A 13925-nucleotide genomic window follows, 5' to 3' on the forward strand; every position below is an offset into this window, starting at 1 on the left:
TTATTATTGCTAGTATCATTTATTGCCCCGCCGGGGGTGCCAGGTTGGGCGATTCCAGAGGGGTTTCTCTTCTTTCACGCTCTGCTCCACGGCGGGGTCCGACGGGCGGGCCGGGGAGCCGGGAGGGCCCAGGGGTCCGGCCAGCGGCCCGAGCGACCGCCCCATCAAGACGGCGTGGGGCCGAGGCCCGTCAGGCGGCAGGAGATGGACCAGATGCTGCGGGCGAGGGCGGGGTCGCAGGCGGGGGCGGCGGGCAGCTGCAGGGTGCAGTCGTTGGCGAAGTATTTGCCGGTCACCCCCTCGACCTCCTGGGCCAAGCAGCAGTACAAGATGCTCCGGGCGCCCTGGGCGGGACTCTGTCGGGGGGACACGGGGAGACAGGAGGAGGATCGGTGGGGTGGGGGACGCCGGGGGCCCGGTCACCGCCCGGGGCCCGACGGCTTCCCCAGGCCCGGGGCAGGGGGAAGGCCATCCGTCCCCCGCTCGGGGGACCCCGGGAGCCCCCCGTCGGGGGCAGTCTGGCATACTGACTTTGAATAAGGGTCTCAGCAGCTGGAAGGACAGCCTCCAGGTCCTGGAAAGGTTTTTTGTGATGTTGGTCACCACCACGCCCGGGTCCACCGAGTTTGCCGTGACGCCTGTGGGAAGAGGCACGCCTCGCCCGAGCCCGGACAACCCGGGGGGACGAGCACGAGCGGGACGAGGAGGAGGAGGAAGAGAAGAAGGAAGGAAGGGAGGAGGAGGAGGAAGAGAAAAATGGAGGAGGAGGAGGAAGAGGAGGAGGACAAGGATGTCGAGGAGGAGGAGGAGAAAGAGGAGGCAGAGAAGGAAGGAGAAAGAGGAAGAGAAGGGAGGAGGAAGATGAAGGGAGGAGGAGGAAGAAGAGAAGAAACGGGGAGGAGGAGCAAGGCCGGGCGTCTGGGGCGGGGGCTGCCGGAAGCCACGGCACAGGGAGGACAGAGGCTGGAGCCGAAAGGGAAGCAGTGTTGCCTAGTGGATAGAGCCCGGGAATCGGAGGGACCCGGGTTCTAATCCCGGCCCCGCCCGGGACCCGCCCCTTGACCTCGGCCAAGTCGCTTCCCACTGGGGGCAGGGAGCACGACTAGCAACTCGGGGGTACTGGACTCGCCCGAGTACTCGGTTCAGTGCTCCGCGCACGGAAAGCGCTCAGTAAATGACATCGAGCTCCTTCCGGGCAGGAAACGTACCAGCTAATGCGGTTGAACTGGACTCTCCCGAGCGCTCAGTCCAGTGCTCCGCACCCAGCGAGCGCTCAATAAATAATACCAGGGGCCGACCGGGTGCAGGGAACCCGACCGGAGATCGACGGGGGCGGGCAGACCTGTGCCCTGCAGGTGCCGGCCGAGCTCGGCAGTGAAAGCGACCAGAAGCAGTTTGCTGCAGTCGTAGGACTGCGAGGTGGTCAGCTGGACGCCTCCCCGGCTCAGGTGCTCCTCGTCCACGAAGCCGAACTTGTGCCGGAAAGAGGCCACGTTGACGATGCGGGCGGAGCCCGCCCGCTGCAGACCCTCTGCGACGACCGAGATTCAGATACGGACCGGCGCGGGCCCCTTCCCCCCGCCGCCCCCATCCCCTTTATCCGCTAGGCCTCGGGGGCTTTCCCAGGCTTGACACGGCGCACCGCGTCGGGTGGAAGCGCTGCGGCCCAGTGGCTAGAGCCCGGGAGTCGGAGGGGCCCGGGTTCTAATCCCGTCTGCCGCCGGGTGACCCCGAGCAAGTCACTCGGCTTCTCGGGGGCCTCGGCCACTTCAACCGTAAACTGGGATGCGGGCTCTGCGCCCCACGGGGGGGGGGGGGGGGGTCGCCTCTGATCCCATTACCCTGTATCTATCCCGGTGCTCAATACGGTCCCCGCTACCTCTGAAGCGCTTAGCGGAGGCCCTGAAAAGACAGACGCTCCCCACTGTTCCGGCTGCTATTTCTACACGCAAACCCTTGAGCCCGCATCGTCTCCGAGGTTTGGAGGAGCGGGAAGGGCGGGGACGGGTCGGGGGGGGGGTTGGGAGGTCAGGGGTGAGGGATGGGGGTCGGGGAGGTGGAGGGGGGCGGATGGGGCCGGGGGGAGGATGGGGGGACTGACGGGGGCTTGGCGGGAGGACGGGGGGCAGGGCAGAGGATGGTGGGACGGATGGGGGATCGGGGGGAGGACGGAGGGACGGATGGGGGTCAGAGGGGATGACGGGGGTCGGGGGGAGGATGGGGGGTGGATGGGGGGGTCAGGGGGAGGATGGGGGGTCGGATGGGGGGGCCGGGGGGAAGACAGGGGGCCGGGAGGGAGGATGGGGTGTCGGGGGGGGGGGGACCTTACTCAGCAGCAGGTTGGTAAGGAGAAATGGTCCCAGGTAGTTAGTGGCCAAGGTGACGTTCAGACCATCTGGTGTCCTGGCCGGGAGTCCTGCGGGGCGGCGGGGGGGACGGACACAGATCAGAGGGGAAAGAGGCGGGGTCGGGGGCCAGGGCCCCAGGCTATCGGAGGCCCCCAGGCCCGCGGGGCATCTATCTATATTAACAGTCTATTATTTACACTACGTATTGAACTCCAGTACCGTCTGTCTCCCCTCTCGGGTGGCCGCTCGTCGTGGGCCGGGGATGCGCCTGTTTCCGTTCTCCTGTCCTCTCCCGAGCGCTGGGTACGGTGCTCCGCACCCGAGTGCTCACTAAATACGACCGACCGACGCGCCCTCGGGAGGCGTGGGTGGGGGTCCGGGCTGTGGGGGCGGTCTGGACTGTGAGCTCGTGGTGGGCAGGGAGTGGGTCTGCGGGTCGGTGCGGTGTCCTCTCCCGAGTGCTTAGCGCAGGGCTCCGCGCACAGAGAGCGCTCAGCACGGGCCTGGGAGTGGGCGGGTCACGGGTTCCAATCCCGGCTCCGCCACCCGCCTGCCGCGTGACCTCGGGTCGGTCACTCTACTCCTCCGTGCCTCGGAGACCTCGTCTGTAAAACGGGGACGGGGGCCGCGTCCGACCCGATCCGCTTGTATCCGCCCCAGCGCTCAGTGCGGTGCCGGGCACATACCGAGCGCTTAACAGATACCGTTACCGTCACTGGTAGCGATGAGAAAAATAAATACGACTGACGTGAGCCCCTCGTGGGGCAGGCCGCGGGTCCGACCCGGTTTGCCCGGATCCACCCCAGCGCCTAGTACAGTTCTGGGCGCCCAGCAAGCACTTAACGGATACCACGGTGACGATTATTATTATTGGTCTGTATCCACGCCAGTGCTTGGTCCAGTGCCCGGCACCTAAGAGACACCTAACAGAAGCCATCATCGTTTTCATGACCGTTATCGTTAACAGCCAATACGATCGATCGACGTGAGCCCCGCGTGGGACGGGGACGGCGTCCGCCCCGATCTGAGAAGCAGCGGGGCTTAGCGGCAAGAGCCCGGGCTCCGGAGTCACAGGCGGTGGGTTCCAATCCCGGCTCCGCTGCGTGACGTCGGGCAGCCCACCCACAGCCCAACTGTGCCTCAGTTCCCTCATCCGTGAAATGGGGATTAGGACCGTGAGCCCCGCGGGGGACGATCGGATGGCCTCGTCTTCCCCCCCCAGCGCTCGGCACAGAGCAAGCGCAACCCCGACACCGCAGTTATCGTCGAGTGAAGGAACCAGCGGCCGGCGTCGCACCTGGGATGCCGGCGTTGTTGACGAGCAGGTGGATCTCAGGCAGCTCGGCCAGGAGGCGGGCGGCGAAGGCTCGGACGGAGGCCAGGGAGCTGAGGTCCACCTCCCGGAGGAGCAGGCGCTGCGGACCGCACCCCGTGGCCGCCCGGATGTCGTCCAGGGCCTCCTGGCCCCGCGTCAGGTCTCGGCAGGCCAGGACCACCCGGGCCCCGCGCCGGACCAGCTCCAGCGCCACCTGCTTCCCGAGGCCTGGGGGAGAGAGTCGCCGGCTCCCGGTGAGGGGCCGGGAGAGGATTCCCCATCCTCAGGCCCCTCCGGACACCCCCCTCGCCGGCTTCGGAAGAGGCCGTCCTCCCGGTGGCCGAACCCCACTTCACTGTCAGATCCCTCCCCGATGGATCCGTCGACGGATCGATCGACCGGGGTGTCCGAGCCCGGGGCCCCCCGGATTCCTACGGGCCTCTCCACTGGTAAGGCCCCGGGGGGCGGGGAACGTGTCTCTTTTACCGATCTATTGTCCCAACCACATGCTGCACCGTCCCGCACACGGTGAACGCTCCCTCTATGACTGACTGACCGCAAATACCGGACTCTGACCCCTCGGGCCTCTGACCGTCCCCCTCCGGGCCATCGGCTCATTAAGGAGCGGGGAATTCGCCGGCTATTTCTGCTTCACCTATACCATGTTCTTCTTCTTCTTAGTTGGGACGCGATCCCCGTCCCGCCTGAGTCTCACAGTCTCGATTCCCGTCCGACAGACGAGATGACGGCGGCCCAGAGAAGCGAAGCGACTCGCCCACGGTCACCCGGCAGACAGGTGACGGGGCCGGGATCGACGACGGATCGCCTTGCGGCCCGGCCGGACGTCCCCCCGGGCCCCGCCCCCCCGTCCCTCCCTCCACGGAGGTCAGCGCGGCGGGACCCGTGCCCCCCCCCCCCCCCACCCCAAGAGGGACAAAGGGACCGAGGCGCGGGCGGCAAGGAGGCAGCGTCCGGTCGGCGTCTCACCCGAGTTGGCCCCGGTGACCACGGCGGTCATGCCGGTCAGCACGGTGGGGCAGGTCCTGGGGTGCCAAGGCGAGGACCTCTGGAATCGTAGCTGACGGAGCAGGGACCTGACCGTCCAGAGGACAATCCTGCCCCTCCAGAAGTAGAACCACAGCCCGAAGAGCGCCAGCAGCAGCCGCGGGCCCGCCTCCCGGCCAACCGGCCTCAACGCCCGCCACGGCTCCATGGGGTCACCCGCCGCCCTGGTCCGGCCGGCTCCCTCTGGACGCGTGGCGGGGCGGGTCGCTCACCCCGTCCCGCCCCTCCCCCTGCGTCCACCCACACTCTCGTGACGGGAGGGCGACACTGGGTGGCCAGAGATGACCCCATCGCACCTCGGAGAGCGAGCCAGCCTCTGTAGACGGCGACGGTGCCGGTCGAGCGCTTACTCCGCGCCGGGCGCCGTACTGAGCGCTGGGGTGGATCCAGGCAAACGGGGTTGGGCACGGTCCCTGGCCCACGGGGGGCTCCCGGTCTCGATCCCCAGTTTTACGGATGAGGGAACCGAGGCCCAGAGAGGTAAAGCGACTCGCCCGAGGTCACGCAGCAGACGGGCGGCGGAGCCGGGATTAGAACCCGTCGCCTTCTGACTATCCGCTAGGCCACGCTGCTTCTGATTACGTGCGCGTTGCCTGGCTCCGCACACGTGGCCCGCGGCTGGGCGCGCGGGGGTGTCGTCTGGTCTCATATAATGATCGTGGTATCTGCTAAGCCCTCGCCATGTGCCGAGCACCGTACCGAGCACGGGGGCGGATACGAGCGGATCGGGTCGGACGCGGCCCCCGTCCCCCTTGGGGTTCACGGTCCCGATCCCCATTTTAGAGATGAGGCGACTGAGGCCCGGGGAAGCGCGGCGACTCTCCCACGGCCACGCAGCCGACAGGCGGTGGAGCCGGGATTACTCGTTCGACCGGATGTGCCGAGCGCTTACTGCGGGGAAGGGCACCGTACCGAGCGCTCGGAAAGTGCAATTGGGCAAGAGATGGAGACGATCCCTACCTCGTGACCTTCTGCCTGCCAGGCCCGGGCCCTAACCCCGACACCAAGCCGCTTCCCTCTAGAAGCCCGCGGGTGTGGGAGGGCTGTCTGGTTCCAGAAAGACGCCTGCCTCCCCGTGTACGCACGCGTACGATGCCCGGTTCCGTGTACACTCCGGGAGGCGTGGGCCACGGAGAGGGGCGCTCGGAGGCAGGCCCGGGGGTGGGAGGCCCGTCCCCTCTGACCCCGAGGGGGTCCCCCGCGGCGGGGAAGACCGCCTCTCTAGTTTCTGGAGCGGGGCGAGGCGGGACGGGGGACGGGGAGGGGGTGGTCCGCCCCGTGCCGCCGGGCGGGCCGAGGGGGAGGCGGGACCGGACGGGGTGCCGTCCCGGGGGAAGGGGAGGTCACACGCGTGGACGGGTGAAGAGTCTCGGGTTTATTGACGCGACGGGAGGGGGCGGCGGGGGAGGATCCCGTCGTCACGAGGGGCCGAGGGGCTGGAAGGGGAAGGCCAGGGGAGGCAGCGGACACACCTGGGGCGGGGGTCCGCCCAGGAGCCGGGCCACGGACAGGCGGGGCCGGGGGACGAGGGGCCGCACGGGCCACCGGAGGGGGTCCGGGCCGGGGGGGCCGGCGGGCGGGGCGGGGCGGGCGCGCCTGGCGCCCGTGTTGGGGTCCCGGACGGCCACGCCGTCGGCCAGCTCCACGGAGTGCAGCAGCACGCTGGGCTTCCAGAGCAGCGGGCCTTGGGGGGCCAGGACGCGGGGGCCGGGGCCGCCCCCCGCCGCCGGCCCCGGGACCCCCGGCCCCTGGGCCCCCGGGCCCCGGCGCCCGGCCCCCGCCCGCTCCGCGGCCCCGCCAGCTCCTCCACCTCCCGCGGCCACTTGGAGCCGGAGCCGTCGGGGCCGGGCCTCGGGACCCCGGGCCGGGAGGGGGCCGCCTTGGGGGAGCCGGGCCGCGCCGGGCCCCTGTCCGGTCCCCGCCGCCCGAGGTCGGGGTCCAGGACCTCGGCCGGCGGGCGGTGCAGGTGGCGGGGCAGCCGGGCGGGGTCCAGCCGGCGCGGGGCCCCCAAAATCCAGGGGCGGTCCCCCGGGCCCGGCGGCCCGGGGCCGGGCCGCGGCTGGGAGGGGCCGGCGGGCGCGTCCCGGGAGGGGGCCGGGACCCCGAGGCCGCGGGGGCGCCGGCCGCCCGACCGCCTCTCGCCGGAACGGGGGGCCCGCGCCGCCGGGGCGCCGGGGCCCGGGGGAGGCCGGGGGGCGGCGGCCGGCGGGGTCCGGGGCCCGGGGGAGGAGTCGGACCCGGACGAGGCGGGAGAGCTCCCGGGGGTCTCGGGAGGTCCCCGGGAAGCCGGGGGCGAGTCCGGGGTCTCCGGGGTCGTGCCGTCGGCGTTCCTGGACTCCTGGAGACAGAGAGGACGGGGACGGACGGACGGTCGGGGAGAGGCCACCCTCGGGGATGGAAGGGAAAGAGGCCGGAGGGGCGGCGCGGTCAAGCTGTTACAGCCCGGCCTGGCAGTCGGGAGGGCCCGGGTTCCGACCCCGGCTCCGCCGCTCGGCCTCCGTCTGACCGCTGTGCTCCGCTGGGCCTCGGTCACCTCATCCGCTCTCCGAGCCCCAGGCGGGACGTGGACCGTGCCCAACCCGACTAGCTCGTGTCTACCCCAGCGTTCGCTACAGCGCCTGGTACAGAATAAGCGCTTAACACGTACCTTTCAAAAAAATAAAAGAAAGGAAAGCGTGCCCCGGTTGGGGCGCTCGCTCCCGTGTCCCCCGCCCCCCCCCGCCCCGTCGGACCGTCAACTCCCCGAGGGCGAGGATGGCAATAACGTTAACTGCGGTATCCGTCACAGGCTCTCTACGGACCGAGCGCCGTACCGAGCGCTGGGGTGGGCACCGGATCGTCGGGCCCCACACGGGACTCGCGGTCTAGGAAGGAGAGGGAACGGGCTTTGAATCTCATCTGGCCGGTGAGGGACCTGAGGCCCGGAGGGGTGAAGCGACTCGCCCGGGGTCACCCAACAGTCAAGGGGCGGCACAGCCTCCCGGTCCTGCGACTCCCAGGCCCGGGGCTCTGTCCGCTAGGCCCTCGGACCAGCAGACACAACACGCCTCCCCAAGACGTTGGGTCTTTGCCAGGGACGGAGACCAAGAGAGGCAGAGAGGGAGGAAGCAGAGAGAAAGTCACAGATACAGAGAGAGAGAAAAAGACGCAGAGAGACAGAGAGAGAAACACAGAGATACAGAGTGAAAAAGAAAGAGAGCGCGGGCGCGCGTGAGTGAAAAGTCGGACCCGTTGCGGCCGGGAGGGCTGAGGGGGCCGCGGGCGGTGGGCCGGGTACCTGGTCCCGCGGCGGGAGCGTGCCGGGGCTAGCCAGGACGGGCACGGCGCCCTGGGCCCAGGCGTCGGTGGCACAGGTGCGCGGCTCTTCGTCCTCTTCCCAGCCGGGGCCGAGGGCGGCCGTCCCCCCGCCGTCCACCGCCGTCTCCCCCTCGTCCCGGGCCAGGAAGCGCCACTCGACCATCTGGAGCAGGGCCTCCTGCGCCTGGCTCACCGTGAAGGGGACGCACTGCGGAGGCGGGCGGACGGGCGTCGGACCGCTCGGCCCGGGGCACCGCGGGGGTTTGGGCGAACCCCCGCTGCCCGCCACGGGGCGTGGGGGAGGAAGGGGGCCCGCTCCCACCACAGAGCCCCCTTTCCCTGCAGGCCCCTCTTGGGAAGAAGAGCCCGAACCCGGCGGCCCGGGTCATCTCCTCGGGCCCAGGGCGGGGATCCCCGGATGGATTTGGGCAGGCACCTCCTGAAGACCCGACGGGCAGGGAGGGCCAGGCGTGGCCCGTATCCCCGCTGACCCACCGCCCCAACACGGTGAGAAGATAAATGGAGGGTGGCTGAGGGCTGTGGGGGGAGGGATTGGGGGAGGGATTGGGGGAAGGAGACGGGGAGGGAGAGAGAGAGACAAGGAGGGGGACAAGGAGGCAGGAAGGTAGAGACAGGGAGACAGAGGGAGACAAGCAGTGAGGGAAAGGAGAGAGGGAAGGAGGGAGACGGAGGGAGGGAGACAGGGATGGAGGGAGACAAGGAAAGAGGTAGGGAGATGGAAGGAGAGGGAGGGAGACAGGGAGACAGGGAGAGAGAGGAAAACAAGGAGTGAGGGAAGGAGACATTCATTCAATAGTATTTACTGAGCGCTTACTATGTGCAGAGCACTGGACTAAGCGCTTGGAAGGAACAAGTCGGCAACAGATAGAGACGGTCCCTGCCGTCCGACGGGCTCACGGTCTGATCGGGGGAGACGGACGGACGAGAACGATGGCGATGAATAGCGTCGAGGGGAAGAAGATCTCGTAAAAACAATGGCAACTAAGTAGAATCGAGGCGATGTACAATTCATGAACAAAATAAATAGGGTAACGCAAATATATACAGTCGAGCGGACGAGTACGGTGCCGAGGGGATGGGAAGGGGGAGGGGGAGGAGCAGAGGGAAATGGGGGGGAAAGAGGGTTAAGCTGCGGAGAGGTGAAGGGGGGGGGCAGAGGGAGTAGAGGGAGAAGAGGAGCTCAGGCAGGGAAGGAGGGAGGGAGAGGGAGACAGACAGACAGACAGGGACTCGGGAAGAGAGAGGGAGACAGGGAAGGGAGCATGGAGATAGATGGAGGGAGGGAGACAGGGAAGGACGGAGAGAGATGGAGGGAGGAGGAGGGAGGGAGGCAGGAAGGGAGAGGGAGACAGGGAGGGAGGCAGGGAGGGAGGAAAGAGGGGGACGGGGAGGGAGGACACAGCGAGGGAACCGGGAAGGGGAGACAGAGAGGGAGGGAGGGAGAGACAGGGCAGCGGGATTACCTGCCGGCTCAGGTAGACCTGGAAGGCGTCCTCGGTGACCCGCTGGACCAGTTGAGCCAACAGGTCGCCCACGGCATCCTCTCCCTCCTCCTTCTGCACCAGCCCCACCCAGTCGGCTTCGCTCAGCCGGCCGGGGACCACGTCCACGTGGGGCAGGGATGTCACCGCAGGCCGCCCCTTCTCCGCCCGGGAGCGGCTCTGCCCCACCCGGTCCCGGGAAAGCCTCTGTGGGAGAGAGGAGAGCAGAGAACGTGAGCCACCTCCGCTCCACCGGACCCTCCCGAGCGCTCGGTCCAGGGGTTCCGACCCCGGCTCCGCCGCTCGGCCTCTGCCACTTGTCTGCTGGGTGACTCCGGGCAAGTCTCTTCACTTCTCTGGGCCTCTGTGACCTCATCTGTCAAATGAGGGTTGGGACTGTGAGCCCCCTGGGGGGCTCAACCCCATTTTGTAGGCATCCCAGCGCTTAGTACAGTGCCTGGCACATAAGCAGCAGCAGCGTGACGTAGTGGATAGGGTCCAGGCCTGAGGGTCAGAAGGTCATGGGTTCTAATCCCGCCTCTGCCACTTGTCTACTGGGTGACCCTGGGCAAGCCGCTTCACTTCTCTGGGCCGCCGTCATCTCGGCTGTAGAATGGGGATTGAGTCTGTGAGCTCGACTGTGTCCAACCTGATTGGCTTGGATCCACCCCGGCGCTTAGTACAGTGCCCGTCACGTAGTAAGCATTTAACACATAGCATTATTATTACTCCCAGCCCTGCCACCTCTCTGTTGTGTGACCTTGGGCAAGTCCCTTAACTTTAGTGGGCCTCAGTTGCCTCACCTGTAAAATGGGGTTTAAGAATGCGAGCTCCACCGGGGACAGGGACTGTGTCCCCTCCCCCCGATCAACTTGGACCTACCCCAATGCTTAGAACAGTGCTTGGTACATACTAAGCGCTGAACAAATCACATTTATGCCTACGTGAGGGTGTGTATTCATGTAGTCTACTTTCGTTCATATGGACGTCTTTCATATTTCAAAGTAGGTGACCACAATTCTTCTGTTTTGTTTTGCCGTCTGTCTCCCCCGATTAGACCGTGAGCCCGTCATCGGGCAGGGATTATCTCTGTTGCCGAAGTGTCCATTCCAAGCGCTTAGTACGGTGCTCTGCACAGAGTAGGCGCTCAATAAATACTATTAAATGAATGAACCGAATGAAAGGACGACTGTGAGCCTGTCACTGGGCAGGGACTGTCTCTCTCTGTTGCCCAAGTGTCCATTCCAAGCGCTTAGTACGGTGCTCTGCACAGAGTAAGCGCTCAATAAATACGACTGAATGAATGAAAGTACCAGACTGGGATGCAAGCTCCTCGTGGGCAGGGAATGTGTCTCTTTAATGTTGTCTTGTCTCCTCCCAAATGCTTAGTCCAGTGCTCTGCACACAGTAAGCGCGCGATAAATGTGATAAATGCGCCTGAATGAACTGAAGGAATGACTGGAGACCATTATCACTACTGTTATTATTATTATAAACACGACTGACTGAATGAATGGTACCCTTATCACTACTATTATTATTATTATAAACACGACTGAATGAATGAATGGTACCATTATCACTAGTATTATTATAAACCCGACTGAATGAATGAATGAATGAATGGTACCGTTATCACTACTATCATTATTATTATGAATAGTCCATTATCGCTACTATTATTATTATAAACACGATTGAATGAATGAATGGTACCCTTATCACTACTCGTCAAACGGCAGGGACCGTCTCTATCTGTTGCCGACTTGTTCATCCCAAGCGCTTAGTCCAGTGCTCTGCACATAGTAAGCGCTCAATAAATACTATTGAATGAGTATTATTCTTATTATAAACACGACTGAATGAATGGTACCCTTATCACTACTATCATTATTATTATTATAAACACGACTGAATGAATGGTCTATCATCACTACTATTATTATAAACACGGCTGAATGAATGAATGGTACCCTTATCATTATTATAAACACGACTGACTGAATGAATGGTACCCTTATCAATACCCTTATTATTATCATTATTATAAACACGACTGAATGAATGGTACCCTTATCACTACTATCATTATTATTATAAACACGACTGAATGAATGAATGAATGGTACCCTTATCATTATTATAAACACGTCTGAATGAACGAATGGTACCCTTATCATTATTATCATTATTATAAACACGACTGACTGAATGAATGGTACCCTTATCACTACCCTTATTATTGTTATTATTATTATTATTATTATTATTATAAAGACGACTGAATGAATGGTACCCTTATCCCTACTATCATTATTATTATTATAAACACGACTGAATGAATGGTACTCTTATCATTATTATACACACGACTGAATGAACGAATGGTACCCTTATCATTATTATCATTATTATAAACACGACTGACTGAATGAATGGTACCCTTATCACTACCCTTATTATTATTATAAAGACGACTGAATGAACGGTACCCTTATCCCTACTATCATTATTATTATTATAAACACGACTGAATGAATGGTACTCTTATCATTATTATACACACGACTGAATGAACGAATGGTACCCTTATCATTATCATCATTATTATAAACACGACTGACTGAATGAACGGTACCCTTATCACTACCATTATTATTATAAAGGCGACTGACTGAATGGCTGGCGAGCATTATCACGCCTGTGATGATTATTATGATTATTATCCAGGTGGCGTCGCGGCTGCAGCCTGGGCCGGTCCTGGGTTCCAACCCCGCCGCCCCTCGGCGGGTGTGCCGTGCGACCTTGGGCGGGCCACTTCCCTTCTCTGGGCCTCAGTTCCCTCGTCTGGAAAATGGGGCTGGAGCCGGGGGAGCTGGGCGCCCGGCTCGCTTTGGGCGCTCAGTACGGGGCCCGGCCCCGAAGAGGCGCCTACCCAACACCCCGATTAGGATTAAGCGACCCCCCGACACTGACCCGCTGCATCCCACCTCCCGCGCCGAGCTCTTCTGACCGCCCCGTCCTTTGACCCCCGCCTTGACCCCTGAGCCCGGGGCTCCCCCGCCCGCTCACCGAGCCTTCGTGAGCCATGGCCGCGCCCCGCTCCTGTCACGACGGTCGACGCGCTCCGTTCCCATGGCAACGGACGCCGCCGGCGGGGAGGGGCCCACGCGCAGGCGCGGCGGGTCCGGCCCGAGGCGGGGAGGGCGCGAGGGTTCCAACGCGCAGGCGCGGGGGCTCTGGCTCGAAGCGGGGAGGGAGCGAGGGGAGAACGCGCAGGCGCGGGGATTCCGGGCCGAGGCGGGGCGGGAGCGAGGGAAGAACGCGCAGGCGCGGGGATTCCAGGCCGAGGCGGGGCGGGAGCGAGGGGAGAACGCGCAGGCGCGGGGATTCCGGGCCCAGGCGGGGAGGGAGCGAGAGGAAGAACGCGCATGCGCGGGGATTCCGGGCCGAGGCGGCAGGGAGCGAGGGAAGAACGCGCAGGCGCGGGCATTCCAGGCCGAGGCGGGGCGGGAGCGAGGGAAGAACGCGCATGCGCGGGGATTCCAGGCCGAGGCGGGGCGGGAGCGAGGGGAGAACGCGCAGGCGCGGGGATTCCGGGCCGAGGCGGGGAGGGAGCGAGAGGAAGAACGCGCATGCGCGGGGATCCAGGCCGAGGCGGCAGGGAGCGAGGGAAGAACGCGCAGGCGCGGGGATTCCAGGCCGAGACGGGGAGGGAGCGAAGGAAGTACGCGCATGCGCGGGGATTCCAGGCCGAGGCGGGGAGGGAGCGAGAGCCCAACGCGCAGGCGCGGGGGCTCCGGGCGGGGGAGGGCGAGGGCCCGGGGCAGCGCGCTGACGTCACCGGCGTGCGTCGTCTCTATGGCTGCAGCGGATGCGGTGACGCCGGACGGAGAGTCAGGCCGGGGGGCTCCGTGACCTCTGACCCCGGCCTGGGCCCCAGCCGGACGGGGAGCCGAAAGGGGGGGGCGGGAGAAGCATAGTGGGGGTCGAGGGGGGCTCAGAAAGCAAAGGGGGAGGTCGGGGGGGCTCAGGAAGCAAAGAGGGGGTCGAGGGGGGCTCAGAAAGCAAGGAGGGGGTCGAGGGGGTCTCAGAAAGCAAAGTGGGAGGTCGAGGGGGGCTCAGGAAGCAAAGTGGGGGGCCGAGGGGGGCTCAGAAAGCAAGGAGGGGGTCGAGGGGGGCTCAGAAAGCAAAGTGGGAGGTCGAGGGGGGCTCAGGAAGCAAAGTGGGGGGCCGAGGGGGGCTCAGAAAGCAAGGAGGGGGTCGAGGGGGGCTCAGAAAGCAAAGTGGGAGGTCGAGGGGGGCTCAGGAAGCAAAGAGGGGGTCGAGGGGGGCTAAGGAAGCAAAGTGGGGGGTCGAAGGGGGCTCAGAAAGCAAAGTGGGAGGTCGAGGGGGGCT

The 13925-nt window shown here is 64.6% G+C and overlaps 3 protein-coding genes across 6 annotated transcripts; 1 reads left to right on the top strand and 2 right to left on the bottom strand.

Annotated features, from left to right (window-relative positions):
- LOC100078778 (retinol dehydrogenase 12-like) lies at nucleotides 1-5139 on the bottom strand. 4 transcript variants are annotated; one of them, XM_029063183.1, is made up of 7 exons: nucleotides 4651-5139; nucleotides 3646-3891; nucleotides 2330-2416; nucleotides 1842-1902; nucleotides 1343-1531; nucleotides 532-638; nucleotides 1-356 (listed from the first exon to the last, which is right to left on the bottom strand). In XM_029063183.1, the coding sequence occupies exons 1-7, from the start codon at nucleotides 4874-4876 to the stop codon at nucleotides 16-18; spliced, it is 1257 nt and encodes a 418-aa protein (XP_028919016.1). In that variant the 5' UTR covers nucleotides 4877-5139; the 3' UTR covers nucleotides 1-15. The 4 variants fall into 4 exon arrangements, with proteins under 4 accessions (XP_028919016.1, XP_028919017.1, XP_001509785.2 ...); XM_029063184.1 differs by lacking the exon at nucleotides 1842-1902 and having other exon boundaries at nucleotides 1343-1472; XM_001509735.5 differs by lacking the exon at nucleotides 1842-1902 and having other exon boundaries at nucleotides 62-356.
- Nucleotides 5140-6103: 964 nt separating this feature from the next.
- Nucleotides 6104-12715, bottom strand: C4H2orf81 (chromosome 4 C2orf81 homolog). Its single transcript, XM_039911962.1, has 7 exons — nucleotides 12600-12715; nucleotides 9510-9734; nucleotides 8006-8233; nucleotides 6936-7066; nucleotides 6512-6758; nucleotides 6325-6395; nucleotides 6104-6164 (listed from the first exon to the last, which is right to left on the bottom strand). Exons 1-7 carry the CDS (start codon nucleotides 12615-12617, stop codon nucleotides 6104-6106), a joined length of 981 nt encoding a protein of 326 aa, XP_039767896.1. The 5' UTR covers nucleotides 12618-12715.
- LOC114811150 (octapeptide-repeat protein T2-like) lies at nucleotides 12663-13410 on the top strand. The gene is made up of 2 exons (XM_029062690.1): nucleotides 12663-13112; nucleotides 13399-13410. The coding sequence occupies exons 1-2, from the start codon at nucleotides 12663-12665 to the stop codon at nucleotides 13408-13410; spliced, it is 462 nt and encodes a 153-aa protein (XP_028918523.1).
- Nucleotides 13411-13925: the final 515 nt, after the last annotated feature.

The sequence above is a fragment of the Ornithorhynchus anatinus genome, chromosome 4 (genome assembly GCF_004115215.2).
Source record: "Ornithorhynchus anatinus isolate Pmale09 chromosome 4, mOrnAna1.pri.v4, whole genome shotgun sequence".
NCBI classification, from domain to species: domain Eukaryota; kingdom Metazoa; phylum Chordata; class Mammalia; order Monotremata; family Ornithorhynchidae; genus Ornithorhynchus; species Ornithorhynchus anatinus.

Excerpts from the sequence above, each read along its gene's own strand:
- LOC114811150 (XM_029062690.1), top strand. The coding sequence starts at position 12,663 with ATGGCAACGGACGCCGCCGGCGGGGAGGGGCCCACGCGCAGGCGCGGC.
- C4H2orf81 (XM_039911962.1), bottom strand. Across the intron at positions 8,234-9,509 it reads AGGTCTACCTGAGCCGGCAG|TGCGTCCCCTTCACGGTGAG; the intron begins GTAATCCCGCTG and ends CCGCCTCCGCAG. Across the intron at positions 7,067-8,005 it reads CGCTCCCGCCGCGGGACCAG|GAGTCCAGGAACGCCGACGG; the intron begins GTACCCGGCCCA and ends CTCTGTCTCCAG.
- LOC100078778 (XM_029063183.1), bottom strand. The coding sequence starts at position 4,876 with ATGGAGCCGTGGCGGGCGTTGAGGCCGGTTGGCCGGGAGGCGGGCCCG. Across the intron at positions 2,417-3,645 it reads CAACAACGCCGGCATCCCAG|GACTCCCGGCCAGGACACCA; the intron begins GTGCGACGCCGG and ends GCCGCCCCGCAG. Across the intron at positions 1,532-1,841 it reads AGCACCGGGATAGATACAGG|AGGGTCTGCAGCGGGCGGGC; the intron begins GTAATGGGATCA and ends CGGTCGTCGCAG.